The sequence below is a fragment of the Chiloscyllium plagiosum genome, chromosome 7 (genome assembly GCF_004010195.1).
Source record: "Chiloscyllium plagiosum isolate BGI_BamShark_2017 chromosome 7, ASM401019v2, whole genome shotgun sequence".
Taxonomy (NCBI): domain Eukaryota; kingdom Metazoa; phylum Chordata; class Chondrichthyes; order Orectolobiformes; family Hemiscylliidae; genus Chiloscyllium; species Chiloscyllium plagiosum.
Window position 1 is genome coordinate 50112600 of NC_057716.1, and position 17361 is coordinate 50129960.

General features: G+C 38.1%; 1 protein-coding gene across 10 annotated transcripts in view; it reads left to right on the plus strand.

The window, feature by feature from the left end:
• Nucleotides 1-17361, plus strand: part of ubr3 (ubiquitin protein ligase E3 component n-recognin 3) — a 351638-nt gene that overhangs the window by 79100 nt on the left and 255177 nt on the right. For 9 of the 10 annotated variants that reach the window (XM_043693670.1, XM_043693671.1, XM_043693672.1 and 6 more), the window contains exons 8-13: nucleotides 1753-1981; nucleotides 2258-2437; nucleotides 6728-6861; nucleotides 10188-10274; nucleotides 12153-12218; nucleotides 16486-16575. In XM_043693670.1, coding sequence (XP_043549605.1) covers nucleotides 1753-1981; nucleotides 2258-2437; nucleotides 6728-6861; nucleotides 10188-10274; nucleotides 12153-12218; nucleotides 16486-16575 — 786 coding nt within the window. The remainder of the gene's footprint in view (nucleotides 1-1752; nucleotides 1982-2257; nucleotides 2438-6727; nucleotides 6862-10187; nucleotides 10275-12152; nucleotides 12219-16485; nucleotides 16576-17361) is intronic. The other variant, XM_043693677.1, reaches the window with a different exon arrangement.

Below are 17361 nucleotides of genomic sequence, written 5' to 3' on the forward strand. Positions count from 1 at the left end.
CAAATGTTATTCACTTGCTCAAGGAAGGGAACAGGGATAATCCTGGGAATTATAGACCAGTCAGTCTTTCGTCAGTGGTGGGCAAAGTATTGGAGAGGATTCTGAAACAGGATTTGATTACTTGAAAAACTACAGTTTGATTAGAGATAGTCAACATGGCTTTGTGAGGAGCAGATCATGCCTCACAAACCTTATTGAATTCATTGAGGATGTGATAAAATGCATTAGTGAAGGTAGAGGGGTGGATGTGGTATACATGGTTTTAGCAAGGCGTTTGATAAGGTCCCCCATGGTAGGCTCATTAAGAAAGTAAAAAGGCATGTCTGTCTGGATACAAAATTGGCTGGCCCATAGAAGAAAGAGCGTGGTGGTAGTTGGAAAGTATTCAGCCTGGAGCCAGGTGAGCAACAGTGTTCTGCAGGGATCGGTTCTGGGACTTCTGCTCTTTGTGATTTTTAAAAATTATTTGGATGAGAAAGTGGAAGGGTGGGTTAGTAAGTTTGCCGATGACGCAAAGGTTGGCGGAATTGTGGATAGCGTGGAGAGCTGTTTTAGTTTGCAACGAGACTTTGACAGGATGCAGAACTGAGCTGAGAAGTGGCAGATAGAATTCAACCTGGAAAGTTATGACATGTTTCATTTTGGAAGGTCGAATTTGAATAGAGATTACAGGGTTAAAGGCAGGATTCTTGGCAGTCTGGAGGAACAGAGGGATTTTGGGATCCATGTCCATAGATTGCTCAAAGTTGCCACCCAGGTTGATAGGGTTGTTAAGAAGGCATATGGTGTATTGGCTTTCCTTAACAGGGAGATTGAGTTTAAGAGCCATGAGGTTTGCTGCAGCTCTATAAAGCCCTGGTTAGACCACACTTGGAATATTGTGTTCAGTTCTGGTCGCCTCATTATAGGAAAGATGTGGAAGCTTTAGAGAGGGTGCAGAGGAGATTTCCCAGGATGCTGCCTGGACTGGAGGGCATGTCTTATGAAGAAACATTGAGGGAGCTAGGGCTTTTCTCATTGGAGTGGAGAAAGATGAGAGGTGACTTGATAGAGGTGTACAAGATGTTGAGAGGCATAGATAGAGTGGATAGCCAGAGACTTTTGCCCAGGATGGAAATGTCTGTCACAAGGGGGTTATAATTATAAGGTAATTGGAGGAAGGTTTAGGGGAGATGTTCGAGGCAGGTTCTTTTATGCAAAGAGTGGTGGGTGCGTTCAATGCACTTCCAGCAGTTTTATTACAGTCAGATACATTAGGGACATTTAAGTAACTCTTGGATAGGCACATGGAAGTTAGTACAATGAAAGATATGTAGGTTCGTTCTGTTCTTAGAGTAGCATAAAGGCCGGCACAACATTGAGGGCTGTACTGTTCTATGTTCTGTTTAACACAAGTGGTTGTTAACTGAAAGCATTGATGAAATGGTTGATCTATTGATCATGTATTCATTTTCCTGTAAAAAAACATTAAGTAGCATTCCATTCAGGAGTTTAGACTCTCTTAATATTGTTCTAATTCGGGGTGACAACAAATAATTTGGTACCCTTGGTCACTGTGGTTAAAATGGGTCTAGCACATACCGGACCTAGTTTTACCAAAGTTGGTAAAGATTAACAAAATGATGGCATGGAAAAACCAGCTGGTTCGTTAAAAGTCTGCCTTGACTCGACGTTCTCTTTGCTTACCCACTGTATGATGTCAAAGTGTCATAATAAAATTTTGCAGTATTAATTTTTACTTTTTCTTTGCAGATAGCTTTTACTAAAACGTTCGTTCAACATTATGCCTTCATTATGAAAACTCTGATTAAGAGCCATGAATCAGACACTATGTCCAATAGGATTGTTCATATCAGTGTTCAGTTATTTAGCAATGAAGAATTGGCACGGCAGGTGACTGAAGAATGTCAGCTGCTGGAAATAATGGTCACTGTGCTACTTTATATGATGGAAAGTTGCCTTATCAAAAGTGAGTTGCAAGGTGAGTGAAAATTTAATTTTATGACATCTAAACTTGTGGAAAGCTGTTTTTCTCATTTTTCCTTAATTTTTGAGAAAATGAAATCAGGACAGATTTGCTGTCTTTGCTTGTATATAATTGGGCTCAATTTATTTTGTAATACTTAAAATTAAAGATACGAAAACATCACTTTCAGGATTTTGTATGTCAAAAGGAAACATTGGGTTCTGTGATATAATTGAATATAACTTGTAGTTTGTGTTCATTTTTGAAATTAATTTTTTTTCATTATTTTAGATGAAGAAAACAATTTTCATGTTGTTGTAAACTGTGGTGAGCCACTCTTGAAAAACAATACATACTGGCCTTTGGTTAGTGATTTTATAAATATCCTTTCTCATCAAAGTGTGGCAAAACGTTTCTTGGAAGATCAGGGCCTTCTTCAGATGTGGATGAATTTTGTTTCCTTTTTTCAAGGTAAGTTTCTTTTCTGAGGATTATTTCATTTTGTTTTGTTTTTAGAGGCTGGTACTTTGAATATTTTACATATTATATAAATAAGAATAATATCTTCTTTCTGTAGCCCAGTTGGGAACACAAGGCTTAAATCTGGAGTAGGCTGCTTGGCCTTTTGAGCCTGCTCTGCCAATTCAGTAAAATTATATAATAAAATTTGTAATCAAGCTGGCATATTGACCTGTACATTGCAGAGGCTGAACTCCAACACTCCGACACCTTTGCTATCTTCCCTGGACCATGACGGCACAATTAAACATCAGTAACCTCATTTTGTCTCATGATCTCCCCATATAGCATCCAAACTGATAGTCCCCCAACTGCATACAGCCTGTTTCCACCACCTTCCTGCTCTGAAGAAGAATCCCTGGACCCAAAGCATTAACTGTGCTTTATCTCCACAAATGCTACCAGATCTGCTGAATTTCTCCAGCAATTTCTATTTTTGTTTCAGTCTGATCATTATTGACTTTCTTGTCTGTATGCCCCAAAATATTTGTGTCCCTTACCTACCCAAAAACCTACCTAACTCAGCCTTGAATAAATTCAATGACTCAGCCTCCACTTTTTTCTGGGGAAGAAAGTTCTACAGAGAAATGGCTGTATGAGAGAAATATGTCCTTGTCTACATTTGAAAATAAAGACTACGTTTTCTTGAATCACAAAACACTGTTACACTGTTTATGTGTCACAACATCCAATTTCCTCTGTACTCTGAGTTCCGCATTCTCATTCCATTTCTCCAGTTCTAACTGTTTTCAGTTAATGGGCTTTTGTAAGATAGAATTCACAAGTGTTGAGACTTTTTTTTTGCATTTTGTCTTTGCCCTCAAACTGTGCGGTTGGATCTTCATGCTCTTTGTGTTCTTACTAATTGTGAGATCACTATCTTCGAGGTCCTACTTTTTAACTTGCTTCCTAACTCCCTATATTTTACTTTTCAGCATCTTCCCTTTTTTTTAAACCAATGTGTACCATGACCACTGGCTGTTAATTCTCCCATTCCCAGAATGTCCTGCAACTGCTGAGACATTCTTGACTTGAGCATCTGGAAAGCAATATTCTGGAGTCTTATTTGTGGCCACAGAAACATTTATCTATTCCCCTTATGATTGAATTTTCAACACTAGTCTTCTCACACTGAGAATTATAGCACCTGGGATTATAACACATGCAGGAATGGTCTCAGCCTGTACAACCAAGCCAACTATGGTGCAACAAATTTTGCTTTTGCTACATTCTTCTCACAGGCCAGACCCCTAGCAACATATAATGCAATGTAACTACTTTGCTGGAAATGGCCAGAGGGAATTCCTGCACCACTTGCTAGTCCTCTTTCTCTGTCTGTGGTCATCCATTCCCTCCCTGTAATGTCTTAGGAGTGAACACTTTTCTGTAAGTGCTTACAATATTATTCGCAGCCTCACAGATGCTCAGTGTCCCCAGCTGCTGTTCCAACTCCAAACCTCAAGCTACAAGGAACTGAGACCCGTCCTGCTTGTTTTCTAGTCCCAGGCACTAGAACTGTACCTGACTTCTCTCGTAGAGCAGGAGGCGCACACTGTGACTTTGATCTCTCCTTCCATGCTTTACCCCTTTAAATTCAACTCTTAGGTTGCCCTTTAAATCAAATAATATCATATACTCTAGGGCCCTTCTCCAGAACTCTGCACTCTTGCCTTTACAAACTATAAACTCAAAATAAAGACCTTACAAATTATGTGATTAAATAGTATAAGTAATCACCTGACCTTACTCACCCAGTCAGCTGTTTCTCTTGACCCATGTGACTTTTCCCAGATTGCTTACTGTTATGCTCCTGGAGGACAAACTCTTCTCAAACTGCTTCACTCTGATGGCGACTGCAGACACTTTTTCCAGACAGCTTCACTGTGATGCTGCATTGCATTAGAACAGTTCAGAGAAATTGACTCAGCTGATTCCTGAAATGAGAAGGAGTTGCCTTTCGAGGAAAAGGTTTAATAGGTTGGATTGTTATTGATATTAGTTGAAAAGAATGAGAAGTTATTGTGTTAAAAGATAGAAGATTCTGTTAGGACATGGTGAGACTGTGGAGTATGGTGTTTGCCCCCATATTTAAGAAAGGATTGGAGTCAGTACAACGAGATTAATTAGGCGGATTCCTGAAATGAAGAGTCCAGAATATCCTGTTGAGGTGTTTCAGATTTTGAGAGGTCTTAACCGGGTACATGTTGAGAAAGTAGTTCCATGGTTGGGAAATCTTGAATTAGGGGGCAAAGTTACATAACAAGGATACACTCATTTAAAACCCAGAGGTGAAGGACTATCTTTTCCCTGAGTGAGGTGAGTGTCTGAAATTCTCTACCCCGCAGAATTGTAGAGGCTAGATCACTGAATGGATTCAAAGAGGAGGTGGATAGATTTTTAAAAATTGAGGTGTTGAGGGCTATGATGTGCTTGCATGAAAGAGAAGTTGAGGCCTGGGGCTGATCAGCCATGAACTTATTGAATGATAGGGTAGGCTTGAGGAAATGAATGCTGAAAATGTGTTGCTGGAAAAGCGCAGCAGGTCAGGCAGCATCCAGGGAACAGGAGAATCGACGTTTCGGGCATAAGCCCTTTCTCACTTTCTCCTTGAGGAAATGAATGGCCTACACCTCCTATGTCTTATGTTATGACTTGATAGATGGACTTTACTATATAATTGGATGGATTTGTTACAGGAATAATGTTCCCCTCTAGATAGAGTCAAGATTGCGGAGAGGAGGATGGAGCGGATGGGTGGTCAAGAGGGCAGTACTGAGTTGGAGGCTTGGGATATGGCGGGGGGAGGGGAAATGATACTGGTGAAATCCACATTGATTCCATGTGTTTGCAAGGTCCCCAGGCGGAAGATGAGGCGTTTTTCCTCCAGGTGTCGGGTGGTTAGGGTTTGGTGATGGAGGAGGCCTAGGGCTTGTATGTTTTTGGTGGAGTGGAAAGGGGAGTTAGTGTTCAGCTATAGGGTGGTGAGGTTGGTTGGTGCGGGTGTCCTCGGCATGTTCTCTGAAATGATCTGCGAGTTGGTGTCCTGTCTCCTCAAGACCACATCGGGCGCAACAGATACAGTAGATGACGTGTGTCAGCACAGTTTGAAAATAAGGAATCTTTTAATCAAGATGGAAATGAAGAATTTTTTCTTTTCTGAGGCTGTTATGCTTTGGAATTCTGTTCTGCGTAGAGTATTGGAGGTTGGACCCACAAATATATTCAAGGATGAGTCGTACATGTTACGATAGACAAGGGAGATGAGAGTTATGTGCAGGGGTGGGGCAGGGGGAATGCAAGTGAAAGTGGAGTTCAGGTCACAATCAGATGTGCCATGATCTTAATGCATCGGTCTCAGGGGTGCTTAATGGCCTACTGTTGCTCTTACTACTTATGATCTTCCTTTGTACTACACTTATCAAAGTATGTACAAAAAAGGTATGTGCATTCTGATCTGACTCTCTTACTGTATGCAGAAATGTTTGTGGCACTGAATGCCATGTATTCTCTCTTTCTAGTTAAATTTGAGCATCTACAACATTGGTGCTCAACAATATACATGTTGTACGTAAAATGTTACAGTACAGAAGGAGGCTATTTGACCATCGTGCCTGAATGGGCACCCCAAAGAATTACCCAGTTAGTCCATTCTCCAGCCCTATCTCCATAGCTTTCTGAATTCATCACTTTCAAATATATATTCTCTGGGTCTTTACTCTGTGGCATTTAGAAGGCTGAAGGTGGATCTCACTGATACTTAGAATACTGAAAGGCATGGATAGAGTGAATGTGGAGAAGATGTTTCCAGTAGTAGGAGAAACTAGATGGAACAGCCTTAGGGTGAAGGGATGACCCTATAGAATTGAGATGAGAATGAACTTCTTCAGCCAGAGGGCGGTGAATTTGTGGAACTCATTGTCACAGAAGGCCGTGGAGGCCAAGTCATTGAATGTTTTTAAGACAGAGATAGATTCTTGATTAGTAAGGAGATCAAGGGTTATAGAGAGAAGTAGGAGGGAAATATATCAACCATGATCAACTGGCAGAGCAAACTCAATGAGCTAATTCTGCTTCTGTACCTTATGGTCTTGCGGTCGAAGTAACAAAACCAGTGGTCAAGCCTTACAATCTGAAATTTGTCAATCATACTAATGTGATAATAAACTCATCATATTTGACTTGTTTTAGACTCATGACATTATTTTAATTGCATCGTCACCTTGTTTTTTTCAACTTTTCTAGGAATGAATTTAAACAAACGAGAGTTAAATGAGCACGTAGAATTTGAGTCTCAAACATATTATGCTGCATTTGCAGCAGAATTGGAAGCCTGTGCACAGCCAATGTGGGGACTTTTAACACATTGTAAAATTAGGGTAAGATATTTCCATGTCCTGTTATCAAGACGTACAAAGTCTGAAATTATGCTCAGTTTTGAAGTAATGTTTGAATAGTTACTGGAATATACTTAATTGAATTTCACTAATCACAGAATAGCACATTGATAATCTGCCAGTATGAATGATCAGATTTGTGATCCTTGTCCCTGAATGTATTTGTTTTACTTGAATGTGATGATGATTTTGTTCTTTGACTCATTGGACGGTGAATTGCATGATGTTGAGCAGATAGGACTAGCAAAAACCGAAATAAAAACAAAGTGTTGAAGTAACACAGAAGATTTACCAGTATTTGAATAACAGGTTGTCATTGAAGGCCAGTACCCATTGTCAGAAGCAAAAGACAGACATTTTTATTTTATTTTATACTTTATATATAAATAATATGATTGAGAAAATGGGAAAGAAAACTGAGTAAAAGACAAGAGTGGGTTTTAATGATGTATGTTGCTAAATGGGCTTGCTGATAATCTTCAAATAGCTTTTTGTAAAAGCTGGAAAGAAGTATAAAATGCATGGATGGAAAAAAATAATTTGAATCACTTTATGAATAAAAATTCAACGGTCAGTAAGGCATGTCAAAAGCTCAGTAAGGCAATAGCATGACAATCAGGAAAAATGGGGGAGCAGCAAAAGTCGGAGTTGAGTAAATTAATATTTAGGAAGTTGTAAATGGATCAGCAAAAGGTTAAGGTAAGTCCTGTAGGTTAGTAAAGTTTGGCAGACAGAACACTTGCAGTGGATTGTGACATTTTGCAGAATCATTTCTCTATCTTCATAATGAAGGCAAAATAATACCACTGACCCAGTAATATATTCTCTTAGAAAAATAAGTTTTTTGCCTTGTATGGTGCATAATTGAACTTTTTTTGAAAAGTTGGTTGAAGTGGTGGACTGAGAAACATCCGTGAATGTCAGAGAAAATTACTGCACGTGCTGGGGAATGTTGTTTTTCTAGTTTTCCGTAAGAATTTTAAAAACTCCCTCACTGTTAGTTCAAGCTGAACTGATGGAATGGGAAGCAATTTATTATTGATATAATTATGAAATTGGCTTCATAGCAGGAGATTGAGAACAAGTAAATTGTCATGTGTTGGCAGGCTGTGAAAGATTGAAGCATTCGTCAAACATCGGTTTTGGAGCCTCAACATTTCACCTTATTTATTAATGAGATTGAAAGTCATAGATTGAATATTTCTAAAGATAAGCATCATTTTAATTAGTGTGTTCAGAAACATAAAATTAATAGGATTTTTAAAGATTAAGGAAGTAAGACTGTGACACATAGTTTTGAATCTAGGCAAACGTGAGGTTGAATTTAAAGAGAATAGTGTACGTTGTATTTTCATAATTTACAAGTCAAGAGCAGACGCACAAAAGTTATCTTAAAGTCTAATGAAAAATCTAATTGTACATAGAGGACTGGAGTACAAGAGCATAAATATCCTGTTTCAGCAGTACGAAGTCCTGGTTAGATCACACATGGAGTATTGAAAGGGGTGCTGGATATCACCACTTCAAGAAGGGTGTATTGGTCTTGGGAGGAGTGCATTGTAGGATTATCAGAATGAAAGCTGGACTCTCAAGTTAAATTAGGAGATATAGGGCGGTATTTACAAGGTTAAGGAGTAATCTGAGTAATATTTTTGAGATATTAAAGAGAACAGAAAGGCTAGATAGAAACTTTCTGCTGGTTTGTGGCATAAACCTGGTTCTTAGACTTTAAGACTATGAGGAGTTAAATTAGGAAACATTTCAACTCAAAAGGATGCTCATAGTTTGGATCGTTCTTCTACAAATGGTAAATTATGCTGGAACAATTAATTTTAAATCTGAATTTTGTATGAAGTTAAAGATAGGTACTTGGATTTAGGCGACTGATCAGCCATGATCTCATGCAGTGACTGAACAGGCTTGAGGGGTTAAATCACCATCGTGCATTGCTTTTATGAATGAAGACACCTTTTGAGCAATTAATATACTGAAACTAGATTAACATAGGAACAGGAGTTGGCCACTCTGCTTCTCGAGCCTGCTCTGCCATTCTGCTAGATCACGGCTTATCATTTAGGTCGACTCTACTTTCCCACGCTAATAAGTGCAGTTGATTTACAAAAGGCTTTTATAAAGAATTGCACAAAAATTACTATGAAGGTATCATGTGATTGTTATAAGTACATGGTTAAAAGATAGGGGTAACAAAATGTTCTAAGGGACTGAGGACAGCATTTAGTTAGGTGCTGGACATCCTGAATTTACAGAAACTACTGTCAAGTCAAGGTAGTGAAAGTCACGGATAAAGTCAAAATACAATTTTTTTTATTCTAAACATTGTGTAAATTTTTGACCCGTCTGAATCCAGCAAGTTCAACGGAGTTTGAAACTAGTTGATCAGTGTCATAAAATTTCATAACTACAATTGGTTGCAATAAGCAATTATTATTTGCAAATATGTTGTGTTCTATTGAATCTTTGTAGGGATTTAATTAGGTCACACTTGTGGGTACTGCATTCTGATACAGTCCCCAAGATATTTAAAAAAGAGGTTGCTCAGGTCCGCGAGGCAGTATGTAACAGATTTTTTTGCAATGTCATGTGAAAGGCTATGTTGAGCTCTTCAGCTTTGAAAATGTATGTTTGAAGGAATTTTATTTGTGTTATGTAAGATACGTAACAGGATAAAGAAAATAAAATCTGGAACAAGGTTTTTAGGTGCAGTAGGGTAGGAGGTACTAATGATGACAAACACTAAAAATTGGTTGCCATAAAGAACATTTGAGGTTGGAGCATTTGATATAATAAAGTGCCTAGTTCTCTAAGTGACAACTCAGGTGGATGAATATTGTCGAATGGTAAGTAAATGAGAACTAGGATCATTTTCACATGAATGGAACTGTGTCCATATGTGGATTTTGCGATTTAGATGTTACTTTTGGAAAGTGGAAAATGGTCAGTAATATCTAACCACCTGAATGAGTCCAGAGAAGGGATGCTTGTGTCAGGTGGAAGTTAAGATGAGTACAGGTTTCTCCCAAAACAAAGAAGGTAGGGAGACATTTACTTGGTATTCTTAATGCAATTATTCAGTTACCTTAGCTATCTAGTTTAGTGAGCGTGTGATGCCAAGCAACATGCATGAGGTTGTAAGAATTAGGAAACTAATTGTTAAGGCTGAAATTAAGATATTTTTGGTAACTAAGCATGTGTTAGTTTATTAATATTAGCATTGCTAATTGTTTGATTGAACTGAATTAGAAAAATCTTATAATTTGACGAGGCATTTTTGTGAACTTCTTTTGTAGGAGACACAGGAATATACCAGAACTGTGGTCAGATACTGTCTGGATGCATTGCAGGATTGGTTTGATGCCATTAATTTTGTTGATGAGGTACTGATGAAATGGAGCAATATATTTTCAAAATACATTTTATCTTTATATGCATGAATTGTGTTAATTCAAAATAATGTGAATGTGGCTAATTAAGCTGTAAGGGAGTAATTTAATAATGCACACTGCTGAATTGAGATCTTTTTGAAAAACAGAAGTACATTTATTATTTGAAAGTCTGTTTTAAAAAAAAATCAATTTTCTTAGCCATATGGTGAGATGCTCTTCCATGTCTCCAGGTTTTCTAGGAAGTCATTCAGTCGGTAATTTCCCAAGGTGTAGTTCCTTAGGGTCTAATATTGGATGACACTGTTTTGATTCTGTCAGGCAAATGCAATCGTAAATATTAGTTCCCATTAAGTACTGTTTTGACATTGATCATTGTTTTCTTGCCAGTTCATGATTGTTATCTAAAACTGGAATTACTTGTTCCAAATCAGCAAAAGCTTGGCTGTGCTCAGCAGCTTAACACCATGGTGGCATTGAAGTGGAACGTTGGAATGGTGTGTGGCAAAGTATCCAATGTAGTGGAAGATAAAATAGAAACATCATTGTTCACTATGTTAAAAATTAGGGCAATATCATAAACTGAACCTTTTCCTTTCAGGTGATGGGAATGTAATAAGAGTACATGATCAAAGTCCCTTTACTGAGATACTTAGCAAGTGACTACCTGTAATAGCTAAATTCTTTGATGAGAGGCAGGAAGTGACTTACTAACAGAGATTAATATACGTGTACATTTCACTTAATGGATCGTTACTCACCTGGACCTGTTCATCAGTAAGAATTTATTGGCAACTGCAATACTTTAAAGACATTCTCCCAGTACACGTTATAGAATCTGTGACTGGAATTGCTCAGCATTTGATCCGGTGAGAATCTACATCAGAATCCTGGCACTATTAGCAGTATCTCACCTGCAGTATGTTATAAACTATTTTTTATTTCTAGCACCACTCAATGAACTGAATTTCCTGCCACACCGGTTTCCAGTATGCACTGGCATTTGAGTGTGAAAAAACTTTACTGCTTCAGGTGGATGTTTTAATACAACTTCGCTTATTAGGACTGAGTCTTTTTTAGAATGGTATATCTAGTTGAGCAATGAGCTAAGAGACAAAGCACTTGACCATCATTTTCCAAGTTCCACAACAGTGAACGGTGACTGGAATGTTGACCTATATCTCCAGTGGATTAGATTTCAAAAATTGTAGAAGTGAAACTTAAGTTTTGCAGGGCCTGTATCCAGCTAGAATTTGATATCTAGTTTTAGATACCATGCCTCAGGAATGACATATTGGCCCTTTAGGGTCTGGAACAGAGTCACCAAAATTATACCAAATCGGACAGTTGTAAAAGCCAAAACAAATATTTTCATAAATGCCGACTACTCATCTAGAGCCAGACATCAGACATGATCTGAGGTATAAGATCCATTCTTCTGATTGTGGTAACTTTAATGATTGTTCATGTTTGTCTTTGAAAAAATTGATGTTGAGTATTTATGTTTCATCTAAATTTTGAATGCTGGAACTTGCATTAATAAATTTTAGCAAACCTGTGCCTGACCACTCTGTGGTAGAATGCTGTCCAAAGGCAATCTTGTTAACGCCCTGGATTGTACATTGGCAGATATTTTTATGCAACAGTTGTAATATTGTCCTTTGTTAGATTATGTATTTTAACAAACAAAGCAAAAGTATTTATTTTGACATATACAATTCTGTCCTGTATGAATTTGTAATGAGTAGTAGTTTGTAATATTGGAAACTATGGTTGTTTACAATTGTAATAATTAAACATTAAGAAAATTTGGTATGTGAGTATTAATTTTTAATTCTTCCCCCCCCCCCCCCCCCCCCCCCTTGAATTTAGCCTGCTCCTAATCAGGTTACATTTCACTTGCCTCTTCATCGTTACTATGCCATGTTTCTGAGCAAGGTAAAGTCATTTTCAATACAATGTATTCAAAATCATTTTTAAAACTTGACTATTATTTAAAAAGAAATGTTAAGTTGTTTCATAATTTTATATATGTATATAGTGGGTATAAAAATCTGCTCAGTTTTTGTGTATTAAGTCCATTGGACTAAATATCAGATGAATGTCCATATGATGATGCTGAAAACTACTCTTGTACTTATTATTGAATAATGTAATAGAAAGACATGTATCCAAATTTGTCGATGGTATAAAGATGTGGCAGCCAAAGTCACAAAAGAGCATTGACATATGTAGTGAGTGGGCGAAACTTACACTTATATTAGTCCACCCACTTTGGACCAAAATTGGTAGATCTCAGTTTAATTGTGGAAAATTACAGGCAGTATGAATCTAGAGTTCAAGGCCCATGGCTAAAATTTAGTAGTTACTTACAATGCAAAAGTATATCTTAAAAAAAAACTAATGTAATGTTGGTCTTTATATCTAAAGAGTGATAATAAAAACAGTAGGAAGCTTTGCCATAGTAATTAACATGTCTAGTTAGACCACGTCTGAAATACAATTTTGGCACCAAACGTTTTGGGAAAGGGTGCATTTACCTTGGAATGAGAGAGTATATGAATTTGACTGTGACCATGGTTTCATGGTAAATTCTGAGGAGCGATTAGCCCTGTATGGATGGTTAAAGAGAAATTTAGTAGAGTTTAGGAGGATTTTGAAAAAAGGTGGTAGGGTGAACGTTATTGTGATCACAGTACAGAGCAGCAACTATTTTAATTTGTTGTTGGTGAGATTTCTTGGGGCTTTTGTTTCAGGTAAGGTTGCCCCTTTAGATCTCCTCACCATCTCTTGGTTGTGGATGCTTGTTGTTACTTCTAAAGTGCATCACCCCACATTTATCAGAGTTAATTTCCATCTGTCTCTGATCTACCCGTCTGACCTATCAGTTTATACTCTCCTGCAATCTAACACTTTCCTCTTCATTGCCACCAGTCAATTGTTGTGTCATCCATAAACTTACTTATCATATTAATTTTCTCCTTCACTATTTTCTCCAATAGTTTCCCAAGCACTCTATAGTTATCTGGTTTATCTCCATCATGCTTCTTGTAAAGTGGAACCATGTTATTTATCGTCCTTCCTCTGGCATCTTCCCTGTGGCTAAAGATGATTTAAAAATTAGGATTTGTGCCCTTGTATCTTCCTCTCACATCTAAGACAGCAAAATGGAATATAATTTACTCAGAACTGAAGATTTGCCCACTTTTATATCTGCCCAAACCTATACTTTCTCACTTCTTAGATCAATCTGCTCAAGAATTTCACAGTCCATCTTTTCAAATTCTGGTACTAGTATCCTCCTCCTCTTAGTAAATTCTTGGGCAGTAATGTGTCATTGTTATACTAATTAATGGAAATCTTTGTCAGTTATAGTGGAGTGGAGCTGCATTGGAAAAATAATGTCTAACCAGCACTACAAATATAAATTGCTTTTCCAAAGTGATCTGCACCTGAAGAAAGTGAGGTATTGTTGTCCTTGTGAAAGATGCTGGAAACTGTGTTAAGGGAAAAAAAAATAGTGTGGCTTTTTGCTGATAAATATTGGTTCACTGATTCCTTACCAAAAAGTAGCATCTTGTGTGCATGAAGAGAAGGACCGATGATTTGATGAAAAGACAGGCAGCAGGTGCTCCAAGATTCCAAATCCTGGTGCCCTTCCAAGTGATGCTTTGTAACTTGGACATATATTGCATTTCCTTCATCACTGGGTCAAAAATTTTATAACTTACTTCCTAATGTGGGATGTTCTTCACGATGTGAACTGCAGAAGTTCAAGAAGGTGACCGTTCTGAACGCCAACTAACAGTAAATAATAAATGTTAGTCTTGTCAAGGCATTCCAACAATTTTTTTAAGAAGGCTTTTGGTATGCTTTCTTTTATTGGTCAGAGTATTGAGTACAGGAGTTGGGAGGTAACGTTGCGGCTGTACAGGACATTGGTTAGGCCACTGCTGGAATATTGCATGCAATTCTGGTCGTCTTCCTATCGGAAAGATGTTGTGAAACTTGAAAGGTTCAGAAAAGATTTACAAGGATGTTGCCAGGGTTGGAGGATTTGAACTATAGGGAGAGGCTGAACAGGCTGGGGCTGTTTTCCCTGGAATGTTGGAGGCTGAGAGCTGACCTTATAGAGGTTTACAAAATTATGAGGGGCATGGATAGGGTAAATAGGCAAAGTCTTTTCCCTGGGGTCGGGGAGTCCAGAACTAGAGGGCATAAGTTTAGGGTGAGAGGGGAGAGATATAAAAGAGACCTAAGGGGCAACCTTTTCATGCAGAGGGTGGTGAGTGTATGGAATGAGCTGCCAGTGGAAGTGGTGGAAGCTGGTACAATTGCAACATTTAAGAGGCATTTGGATGGGTATATGAATAGGAAGGGTTTGGAGGGATATGGGCCAAGTGCTGGCAGGTGGGACTGGATTGGGTTGGGATATCTGGTAGGCATGGAAGGGTTGGACCGAAGGGTCTGTTTCCATGCTGTACATCTCTATGATTCTAAGTCCTAAAATAGGCTATAGTCTGTTTAACATGTCCGAATTACTGGCTTATGTTTAGCGTACCTCTGCTGGTGTAAGTTGTCAAAATTCAGTGATATAGTCTGCTGGAAATCAAATCCAGTGTAACAACAAGTGTGAAGATTTAATAGAACTGCAACAAATTGCATTTTGCCTCTGCCTTTTTCCTATCCAAGATAAAAGTAAACCATACCAGATTATTCAGTAACAAAAAAAAAGTTTTTGAAATACTCTTAACTTTAACAAGAACAGCAAAAGAATAGAATTTCTGCTTTGTGTAGCTTAGGTGTAATCCCTTTTAAAACGTTCACATGTACATGTGCACAGACACACAAAATGGAAGAAAAAACTGACCGAATACAGATCGTATGAGTGGACGGAAAACATTTTTCAGAGGAACATAGTTCTGTGTCATCAGTCCAATTTCAGAAAACTAAATGTGTTGGATTCCCATTTTCATTTTCTTTTTCCTTTTCTTCAATGATGCTTTGTTTTTTGCACAGCAACTATCTTTTTAGTTCAATGGCTGCTTTGTTGGACCCAGGATTGGTTTGTTGTGACAAACTTGAGTATTCTTCTTTTCAGCAACTCTGAACATAGTTTTTCTTTTCTCTTTTGACTGAGTATTAGAAAAGGCAGTTTTTCAGAGCTAGAGATCAGAGAGAGGGATTGATGTAGCTAGCTTCTTGAAGTCCTCTCACAGATAGTGGCGGCACAGTGGCAAAGTGATTAGCACTGCTGCCTCACAGCGCCAGAGACCCGGGTTCAATTCCCGCCTCAGGCGACTGACTGTGTGGAGTTTGCACATTCTCCCCGTGTCTGCGTGGGTTTTCTCCGGTTTCCTCCCACAGTCCAAAGATGTGCAGGTCAGGTGAATTGGTCATGCTAAATTGCCCGTAGTGTTAGGTAAGGGGTAAATGTAGAGGTATGGGTGGGTTGCGCTTCGGCGGGGCGGTGTGGACTTGTTGGGCCAAAGGGCCTGTTTCCACACTGTTTAAAAAAAACAAGATTGTCATGCTGCAACCTCACTAATCAAAGACTTGTTGCTATCTGAACATAAAACAACTGGTGCCAATTGAAAAGCCAATTAATATACTGTCTCTGGGAAGAGTTGCCTGAGCACCAGGTGATGCCGCTTTACCTGGTCGTGGTGTTCTCAAAAGTAAGAATAGTGCATATAGGAGAAAGTGAGGACTAGATGCTGGGGTTCAGAGTCGAAGAGTGTGGTACTTGAAGAACACAGCTGGTCAGGCAGCATTTGAGGAGCAGGAGAGTCGCATTTTGAGCATAAGCTCTTTGTCAGGAATGAGGGGGTAGTACACTGGTTAGTTTGACTTGTTATTCCAAAAAAATCCTTCCATTCCCTCTTTAGAGCATTCCCAATTTCAACCCATAATTCAAGAAACAAAAAAGATGTGGTTTCTTGAACAGACATTGTTTCTTAAAATGTTGATGCTGTTTTGTCCCTTAACTTCACTGTTGCCATATAATAGTTTGAATAATATAAGTTTGAATAATATAATAATAATGTCAGTGCAAAAATATTTTGAAAGATATGCAGTGCAATAGAAGACACTTATTAATTTGTGTTTTCTAATTTGTCAAATGTCATTAATTTTAAGATAAATAATTGAATTCATGTGTGAACTTACCTATTATATGCATTGTAATATTTTGACTTCTTTACAGGCTATTAGATGTCAGCAATTAGACCTTGATTCACTCCTGCCAGATCAAGAGATGCTAATGAAAATGATGGTTCATCCACTTCAAATTCAGGTGTTTTGATTTTTTTGTTGGTGCATGTCATTTGTACTGTCTAAGTCCTTGCTGCAACCATGTTCAGTCTGCATGATCTGTTTCAAGCCAAGAGTAGTGCTTAATAATGATTGCACTTCTGGTTTCATTTGTTTTGGTGACTTGTTTTTGTGCAACTGTAGAAATAACACAATGGAGAGGCTTTATATGAATAAAGCAGATATACGGTTCAGAGATTTTTATTAACTGTTTATGACAATCATGAATCACTAGTCAGGGAACATGTATCAAAGAGAAAAGGTCGGTTGTAAAAATGTCCCTTGTTTATTCTTCAACTGAAGTTGCAACCTCCTAAAGAGCATTTTGAACAAAGATAAATTTTGTGTTTCACAACAGCGTGGCTAAATTTACTCAATGATTTTTAAAAAATTGTTTCAAGAAAAATATATACTTCATTAGCCAATCTCAGAAGTCTGGGCGTATAATTTCTAGATTTTATAAGCAAAAAAACACTTACTTTTTTTGTACATTTTCCAATCAAAAGTTTCATTTTCTCATTCTGTGACATTATACCGATACTATTTTGTATCTGAAAATGTACTTGAAACCACCTGGAACATATTCAGGTAATCAATCCAGTTAATTATTCAGAAAGAGGAAGCACAGTTTCTCTGTGTGTCTCTCTCTCTCTCTCTCTGTCAGTCTCTCTGTCCGTCTCTCTCTGTGTCATTCTCTGTGTGTCTCTCTCTCTCTCTCTCTCTCTCTCTCTCTCTCTCTCTCTCTTTCTCTCTCTGTGTGCTCTCGCTC